Genomic DNA, 9,904 nt, shown 5'->3' with positions numbered 1-9,904 from the left:
CACTTGTGTCCTCAGAGGAAGGGGTCATACACTAGGTCACCTCATCAGAGACCAACTGTTTACTAAATCACACATAATCTATTATGCTAGTATATGACTGTCTATTGTAAGTAATTGTTTCAGCTGTTGAGACTTCAGCTGTACAGAACATGTGTATAAGATATTGACGTTTAGAGATCAGGTGTCCTGACTGTTAATGTAAAACAGCAGGGTTAACTCCATGAGTTTATTATCCCCCAACAGTGAACAACACAAAACAAGGTGCTATAGTGGAGACGAATGTTTTGCTTAACACATAATTCTTTTAACATTCACTGATGAAAACAAAGGTCTCATTTTATCTTTCTGTCATCACTGTGACATCATTAAGACCTCATCTCCGAAAGGGAGTGAGATGCTCGGACTCTGAATGAGATATAGCTTGTCATCAGTGTGCTCTCATAATAGTATGATAGCGCCCCCTGCCTAAGTTAACGTGAATTAGCAAGTATGTCTAGATCAGAGGTGCATTGTCACTGAAACAATTATTTTTTTCCTCATTCACATATTTCCAAATATTATGGCTAACAGCCTACAAAACTAATGCAGACACAGTAGATGTAGATGACAGTATTTCTCCGGATTTGGAATAAGGAGCTTATAAAGACAATTTATCAACTCCTTCAAGCCAATTTAATAAAACAATGAACATTATAAGAGATATGAAGTGGTTCATGTTCTGCAAAATTGTTATTATATCATTAATAACGTTTTATTTAACATCAAGGCTATTTAACACATCCAGATATTATTTTGTTGATATTATTATTAACTACATTGTGGCATTTGATCATTTTTAAGCGCGTGAGCATGACACCGAACTGATGCAGAGTGTGAGAAGCGAGAGCCCGTCTGTGCGCGTTTATGGCGCGAGCGTTCTCCACTGACTCGGCAATATCTGCACAAAGGACGGCACGAAACAAATAATGTTGATAAATAAATTCAAATGAAGAACGCGATGGATATATGAATTTGGAACTATATCAGATTGTAGGGGGATTTTTTTTTTGCCCAGAGCCTCCGTTAATTTCCGACCCTGGATGGAACAAGAGATGGAGATGAGAGATGTAACAGGTGTTTAAGTGTCTCTCTTCATCATGCAGCTGGTACATTACACAACGTATTTTTGCTATTTCTGCCTTTCTTGCAAATGTGCAGCATTAGGAATAATGAGGGAGCGCCAAGATATGAAAGGCCCACGCTTTTGCAATGTTAACAGCTTTGTTGATTATAAACATGAACTATATAGTTTTATAGCGTCGCGATAAATGTGCAATACTAATCATATTTTATTGAGTTAATATTTGCATTATTTAATAGTTGTACGACGATGTTTGAACTGCGGCTTCTGGGCAGAGCGACACACCGGCCTCGCGTTCCAGCGAGGAGAGGCGTGAATATTTAAGGAGATGAGACAGCGGCAGACGGGAGAGAGATGCACGAAGCTTGTCCGCGTGTTTGTTTTTGTGATTTGACACAGCTGGCTGAAAAGCAGTGCGTGTTTTTGTTTCTTTGTACACTGAAATGTGTTATTAAATGTCCATGTGTTTGTCAAGCCGGTCCCAGCTTCCTCCTTTGCCATCATTAATTGTTACATAAAGATATTCAACTGAAAACGTAATGATTAATTTACAATCAGCTATGTTTATGTTGTTACACACTATGACCACACGAGGGTGTGCGTGTGTTTCACTAGAGATTAAAAGAATGGTTACAGGGCAATCAAGTCATAAGGTCTTTGGTTCATTGGGGTATTTCAATTAGATGTTTCCTACTGTACACTGAAGAACTAAAGTAAGGTTTGTCATTCTGTCTCACCCTCTTTTGATCTCTTTGATCTCTGAAATGTCCTACATTGCATTTCTTAGCTTTTGCTTTTGTATTTATGTGTGTGTGTGTGTGTGTGTTTGAATTTATAAAAGCAGAATATATAAAATAACCATTTTAAGACAAATGTTTTTGTTAAGAATATAAGGCACCTAAGACCTTTGCATAGTACTGTATATATATGTGTGTGTGTGTATTTGCTCTATATATTTGCTCATGCACCAGCACACTATAAACTTTCTGGCAGTATGGACAAGGATTCTGGGCTTATCCACAACAGTCCTGACACCTGACACTTTCTTGCCATATTTTAGTGCCAGCTGAAATTTGTGTGCCACTTATGACATACTCTGAAAGTTTATGACTTCAGATGGTTCTGTAAGGTTCAATTCTGAGCATTTTACTCATAGAATGCACAGATGTCTAACCTTGGGATCCATAAATGTAAGACAGAAACCAAAAAGACACTTCTTATATGAAAATATATTATAAAAATATTAAAAAATATATTTTTGTGTGTGAAAATAGCCTTCACCAGTGCATCATGTGAAACTTTTATTATAAAATATTTATGCTCTTGAAAAGTGCAATATCAAAAGGTTTTAATCTTTTCAAAAGAGGACGATTTCAGTTTAATTTACAAAAATTGTAAAAGAAATAAAAATAGAAAATATCCAAAACAAGTTTTGAAAAACTCTTAAAACTGTTGGGCATTTGAAGAGAAAATGTAATCTGGAAAATCTAATGTCCAATGGCTTATGTTGTAAACAGTAGTAGCATCCTCTAAAATATTTAATGATTTTTTTAAAAAACATTAATAAATTTGAACATGGATCTACATGTGCTCTGTTCAGTCTAAACTTTTCAGGCAGAGCTTTCACCCTGCCAGTCATTTCAAGAACATGGAAAATTGGCCAGGGGATACACCCAGTGAGTTCATTGGTGGGGTCGATGTACACCAGCTTTGGTAAAGGTCAAGGGTCAATCTCCATGGGAATGATAGTAAGGATGACATCCTCGTTGCCTCGTCGAACTACCATGCTTAAAGTGGTGTCCTTTTTGATGGCTGAGCTTACATCTGTTGCCGTTGAGATTTGCTGACCATTGATAGAAATTATAACATCGTGCTCTTTAAGTCCACCACTGTAAAAGAGAGATAAAGCATTTGAGAAAGAGCATAAGGGAGTAAGAGGTTTCAAATAATTCTTTTTGATTAATGACTCTTCATGACTCAGTCTGAAGACTGAAATCTTCCCAGTACAATCAAATATTGCTGGGTTTCCCAGAATTATACCAAAATAACTTCCAAAAACAACACTGAAGGCCATACGCCATGTAATTTTAACGTTGTTGTAGAGCTGCACGCTTCATCAAAACATCAACATTAAAAGCCTAATGGCTCCATAACTCAGACCTTATCACTTCGAATGGCCTTTTAAAAACATATTTCAAATATTAACCTACATCTCTATTAGGGCATTCAAAACAATCTTATGGATACAAACCTCCATGGGTGGGAATACTCTAAATACTTAGGTTACATACTGGACTTCACAAACACTTAATATTTGCTGGACTGTAACTGTGACATTTGGTGATCATCTGTTACTCAATTGTGAATCATAACCATAGTAGCTTTGCCAAAAGGAAGAAAGTAGTTGTGTGTGTGAGTCTGGGTGCCATCTGAGCTTGTTCATAACATCCAAACTTTACTAAACTAAAAATGTCCTGGATCAGGACGTGGTAAGCAGTGGATTGGACTGCTGGGTGTGGAATTACATCAAAACAGTGTTTCATGCGCAAAGAATATTATCACAATGATCTGCAATCCCTGACTAGCCAACAGAAAATCTTTGGGTCCCAACATGTCTTTGAGAAATTGTTGGCTTTTGTTCTGGCATGTAATGATGACACATCAAAATGGTCATCTAATTGCTTCATATGATGTGGCAGTGACTGTCACAGGATGTGAATAAGGGTACGTTTACATGACAACGATGTACTAAAAATGGAAAAGTTTTTCCTTTGCCTTTTTGAAAAGTTTTGCGTACAGACGACAAAGATGTCAAAACGATCCCCATTCACATGGATCTGTGAAAACGACTAAAAACGCTGTATTATGCATGCCAGGCCAGTAATTGGCGATGTCACTTTGTAAAGAAACACTACGCGCCTGCGCACATAAGCATTCTTCCACAGAGCGGTAAATACAAACAATGAAGATGATGAAAGCATCAAGCAATTTTGTCTGGACGGACGATGAGGTTGCTTTATTACTACAATTACTTTGCTGGAGAAGCATCAATAAACTCAAAATCTTGAGCAGCACAAACACCTGTAGTCCACCATTGTAGTTTTGAATGTCTCGCGTGCATGCCTATAGACTGAACACGTAATACGCGTGCGCATGACATCATCGTTTTCACAAATACGCATTTTTGTATTTTACACAGAGACAATAACCGCATCCTTTTCAAAAACTTGCACTTTGAAGCCTGTTTTCAAAAGTTTGCGTTTTCAGGCCCCAAAACGCCGTTGTCGTGTAAACGAACAGCCAAAACACATAAAAAGTTTTCCGTTTTTAGTTGAAAACGTTGTCATGTAAACAGCCCCTAGTTTGGAATAGCATACTACCATACTATTCTTCATTTGTCAGCAGTATATAGTATATATACTGTGCACAGTACATCTGTACATCACAGTATCTGTATGCATGGAGTACCTGGATGATCTACAGTACTACATTTGTCAAAATATGCGGTATAGACCATTTCAAGAACTTGTCGAACTCAGACTGTGTCCAAACGGCATAAATCACCTTCCGAAGTGCACTTGTAGGGAGAACATTCATTATAGTCATGCTGTAAGATCGCTTCAAACAGAATTTCCAATAAAAATGACTTAAAAAGTGAGTACTGAATGACCCTTATTTTTGAGCCCTACACCTTTTAACCTTTCAAAGCTCTCACAGTGGATGTTTAAGTCTTCGAAGGGCATAGGGATGATCACTTCTGAATGGAATGCACCCTCATTCAAACAACAGTGGGAGGTGCTTTATTCATATTGACTTTAACATAATTAACATTAATAACTTCAACAAGATTGTCATAAAATGTCATTATTAAAATATAGACCATGTTGTTCGGTGGCTGGATGTTCCCTGGATGCTTGGAACTAACAGACATTAAAGTGTTTAGATCTCCATAAAAGCTACAGAATATGGATGCATGAACAGCTTCAGTGAAGCGAGACAGCTGGATATGTGCAGTACTAACAACTGTAGCACACGTCTTATGTCTGGTAGGTGAACACAATTTATGCCTAATAATTGTACGTTTGATAGGTAGAGCTCTAAAAGTGACTATAGATTGCTCCCATTATAATGAATGAAGATGTGCAAGTTATTTACTAGTCTGCAGGTCATGCAGACAGCTTCATTGAACGGCCTCATTTATTATAATAGGAGCAATCCAATATTCCTGATCTCTCCGCTGAGGAAATAATTGTGAACACCTAAACTACGATACAGTTTAATTGCCTCTCTCGTGTAGATGCTCAGAATCAACAACACGTCTGGATAAGTCACTTCAGGAAAACATTTGACATTATTTGAGGAAAATATGTTAACTCAAAGTATTATTTAAAGGATCCATTAATGATATCGGAAGTGCTTCAGGAATAGTTGCGTTGTAATTCCTTTGTAACTGTTTACATGCTTGAAATGGTCTATACAACAGAATGCAAGCACTTGACTTGGCCCTCCATTTCTAGTGTGATGAGTGACCTGAATTAAATTCAGCCAAAATCTCTTTCTTGACTCATTATTTGATCTGACTGACAAATGTTAAATATTTTTTACACAAAATTGGACGAAAAATACAAATTAACCATTTTTTACATGATGATAACTGAGATGATAACTGGATACCACTCGCTGAATTAAACATAGTGTATTGTCATGTGACAATATAATTGACAACATTTTAATTGTTGCATAATGTTTTCTGTTTCACATACTATTTTTTATGTACGCAGTACACAGTATATACTGTGCATTATTCAATAAGTAGTAAGCTAGCATTCCATTCCAAACATAGCCATGCATGATCAGCACCTTAGATGGCTCTCTTCTCTCTTATACATACTCACATACTGTAGTGGTTTCAAAAAAGGTTTTTGTGAGATTCAATAAACATGTCTGCCTGAAACAATGAATATCAGCAGGGTTTTGTATGTGTGTGCATGTGTTATGAAAAGTGGGGGTCTACTCTAAATTTAAAACATGCGGAGCTAGCCAGAGCCAAAGACAATATCCCTCTAGGTATGACGGCAGAGGCAGAGACAGCATGTGCACATGGCCAGTTAAAACAGCAGCTGAGTACTGCCAAAGGAGTTGACCTGCACTTTTGACCAGTTTGGCATTAATGGACGTATTATTTTGGTGACTCACGCTGCAGCTGGGGTTTTAGAGATGACCTCAATGACATAGGCTCCTGACGTGATGTCAGGGAAGTCTCGCAGTTGACCTCTCAACTCTTTGGACAGTCTGCAAGAAGGAATTAGCACTACTGTCATCAGAGAATTAATGCGGCAAAACATATATATATATATATATATATATACACACTGGCGGCCAAAGGTTTGGAATAATGTACAGATTTTGTTCTTATGGAAAGAAATTGGTACTTTTATTCACCAAAGTGTCATTCAACTGATCACAATGTATAGTCAAGACATTAATAACATGAAAAATGACTATTACAATTAGAAAAAATTTTCAGAACTTCTTAAACTACTTCAAAGAGTTCTCATCAAAAAATCCTCCACGTGCAGCAATGACAGCTTTGCAGATCCTTGACATTCTTGCTGTCAGTTTGTCCAGATACTCAGGTGACATTTCACCCCACACTTCCTGTAGCACTTGCCATAGATGTGGCTGTCTTGTCGGGCACTTCTCATGCACCTTACAGTCTAGCTGATCCCAAAAAAGCTCAATGGGTTTAAGATCCATAACACTCTTTTCCAGTTATCTGTTGTCCAATGTCTGTGTTTCTTTGCCCACTCTAACCTTTTCTTTTTGTTTTTCTGTTTCAAAAGTGGCTTTTTCTTTGCAATTCTTCCCATAAGGCCTGCACCCCTGAGTCTTCTCTTTACTGTTGTACATGAAACTGGTGTTGAGCGGGTAGAATTCAGAATCAGAATCAGCTTTATTGCCAAGTATGCTTACACATACAAGGAATTTGTCTTGGTGACAAAAGCTTCCAGTGCACAACAATACAAAACAGCAACTGACTGATGAGTTTCTAGAGAAAGCTGTTTCTTTTTTGCCATTTTTAACCTAATATTGACCTTAAGACATGCCAGTCTATTGCATACTGTGGCAACACAAAAACAAACACAAAGACAATGCTAAGCTTCATTTAATGAACCAAATAGTTTTCAGCAGTGTTTGATATAATGGCAAGTGATTTTCTAGTAAATGACTTTTTTCAAATAGTGATGGTGCTGTTTTTTTCATCAGTAATGTCCTGAGTGTTACATCAGTAATGTCCTGATTGACAAAATCTGTTGCACTTTGAAACCCTTTGAATCCAAATCTTTGGCTGCCAGTGTATATATATATATATATATATATATATATATATATATAAATCAACAGCCATCAATAACACTCAGTGCAATACAGCACTATAAACCGCACGCAATATAAAAACAATTATCTCATACAATTACATAATGTAACATTTTCCATAAAGCCCAAAATTTCCCCTGATATTACCTCATAACCTTTTGCATGTTTACTCATTAATACTTTTTAAAGTAGGGATTAATTTGTTTGATGCATGGCCATGGTTTTGTACTTACGCAGGAGTGAGGGTCATCATTCGAACACCAATATATCTTTTATTCATTGCTCCTTGACCTGTTGAATAGACAGATGAAAGTGGCTGGCTTCTCCTCTCTCCAAAGTTTTTCACTGCATTTCAATTTTGGATATGAATGTATTTTGTATAGGCCATGTCGTACCTCTGACCTGTCTGTCATACGACTCAGCAAGAAACTGTCGTATCTTGTCTGAAGGAATAGCAAAGGAGATTCCAGCCGTCACCTTCAATGTGTTGATCCCAATCACCTCACCATCCTACAGGACAGAGAATGATCAGTTACAGTATATACACAACCATCGTGCATTGCAGAGATCTGAATATAATCTCTATTAAACTACACGTAAAGGTTCTGATCTAGAATCAACTACTGGGTAGCTGACGCATAATGTGTCCAATAACTTTTTTAATCAGCATTAAGATTTTAGAGTAAAATCAATTTCTATGTACAGGCGAATGTGTATTGTTTTTCATATATAAGAAGTTAATCTCTAAGTTCATACAAGATGTTGACCAATTTAAACACATTTTTGCCTTTACAAGTACATTTAAATGGATAAATTGTGTATTTTGTTTTGTTTTGTTTTGTAAATACAAATATTCTATGCACTATATCAATTAACATGAGGTCATACAAGCACGCATAATTATTCCAAATGTATGAGCAAAATGCTGTTTAAAATAGTTTTAGATGAAGTGTAGAATGTCACACCGCTGGACATGTCAACAATATTTCATGTCACCTACTGTACACTACTGCTGTTCATACAGTACACTGTAAACATGTTTTGTCAAAATACCAATAAAAGTCATTTTGAATGGGTACGATGAGGTAGAAACAGCTCCTTAAGATAATATCTCAACAGATCTCCTTTTTACAGTCTATGATCCTTTACATTAGCACACAAACAGCAAAAAAAGATGCAAGATCAGCACTCGAATATCTAACATGAATGACAAATGGCTTGAGTTCCACCATGTCAAATTATAGTCTTACTGGAGTGAGATTACTGTAACACCAGACACACAAATGATGGGAAAATAATAGTGTAATATGCATGCTCACAGTTTTGAAATGAGGAAATGCTCACCAGATTGACTAATGGTCCTCCTGAGTTGCCATACTGTAAAAGAAAGACATGTTAAGCATTTCATGAATTAAGACATCCTTGTGTTTTATGGCTTTGTTTGTGTGTGCTTGGATGAATGTGTGAGCCTGTGCTTAAAAACCCCAGAAATGGTTTGAAAAGTGCATTTCCAACTGAAACAGGAAGTTTAATGGAACATATCGAAGTGCTAGCCCATTTTTAAAAATATCTAATAGACTTTAGTTTAGAATATGGGGTGGGGATGTTGTTATTAAAGAAAACATTTGATAGGAGAAATATTGGTGTAATGCAAGATGAGTCACCAATATTTTTTGTCCGTTTTGCCTGAAAAAGACGAAATTTTAATTTAGTCTATCTGATTAATGTTGCTAATGCAAATGAAGGCTAAATTCGATCAACATTTAGGAGTACTTTAGCATATAGATGTCCTCAAAGCTAACACACATGGACTAAAAGCCACAAAATTCAAATTATAGAGGGTTTTGTTGCATAACTATTAACTAATAATGGGGTTTCAGTAAGAGGATTGCAAACAGAAGAAAAAAAAAAAAGAAAAAGAAAAAAAAGAAAGAAGAAGAAATAAAGTAAAAATACTCAAATAAATAAATCTGGCAGTGTTTCAAACAGTGTAATAATTCACATACATTAATAATGGCATCAGTCTGAATGTAATCCATATCAGAGTTCTGCAGGCCCAACTCTTTCCCCCCTCTCTGTGTGGTGCTTACTATCCCCGTGGTAACTGTGTTCTGGAGGGAAAATGGGCTGCCGATGGCAACCACGAATTCTCCTGGTCTGAGGTCAGCCGATCGGCCAAGCAGAAGCACTGGAAGCTTACTCTGTTGACCAGGACACAAAGAGAGAGAGAGAGAGAGAGAGAAAATCACTTTTATGTCACGACGGGAATGCAGCCATTATTTTAGCATCTGTCCATAAGACAGAATATCCTAATGCTTCACAATCTTAAGGTCTACAAAGTTATAAAATAACTTTAATTGTTATCCAATAGTGGCTGCCCAACAAAGCTGTTTTTGACATTTTAGT

General features: G+C 36.7%; 1 protein-coding gene across 2 annotated transcripts in view; it reads right to left on the bottom strand.

Moving 5' to 3' along the window:
* Window positions 1-2,408: 2,408 nt before the first annotated feature.
* The window catches only part of LOC127411530 (serine protease HTRA1A-like), a 33,564-nt gene continuing 26,068 nt past the window's right edge, over window positions 2,409-9,904 (bottom strand). For both annotated transcript variants that reach the window (XM_051647185.1, XM_051647184.1), the window contains exons 4-9: window positions 9,505-9,699; window positions 8,843-8,875; window positions 7,894-8,008; window positions 7,732-7,789; window positions 6,317-6,412; window positions 2,409-3,009 (exon numbers count right to left, since the gene is read on the bottom strand). In XM_051647185.1, the coding sequence (XP_051503145.1) occupies window positions 2,841-3,009; window positions 6,317-6,412; window positions 7,732-7,789; window positions 7,894-8,008; window positions 8,843-8,875; window positions 9,505-9,699 (666 nt within the window). In that variant the 3' untranslated portion in view covers window positions 2,409-2,840. The remainder of the gene's footprint in view (window positions 3,010-6,316; window positions 6,413-7,731; window positions 7,790-7,893; window positions 8,009-8,842; window positions 8,876-9,504; window positions 9,700-9,904) is intronic.

Source organism: Myxocyprinus asiaticus, chromosome 20 (genome assembly GCF_019703515.2).
Source record: "Myxocyprinus asiaticus isolate MX2 ecotype Aquarium Trade chromosome 20, UBuf_Myxa_2, whole genome shotgun sequence".
Taxonomy (NCBI): domain Eukaryota; kingdom Metazoa; phylum Chordata; class Actinopteri; order Cypriniformes; family Catostomidae; genus Myxocyprinus; species Myxocyprinus asiaticus.
Note: the sequence above shows the minus strand (reverse complement) of the source record. Positions and strands in the feature narration are given on the sequence as shown.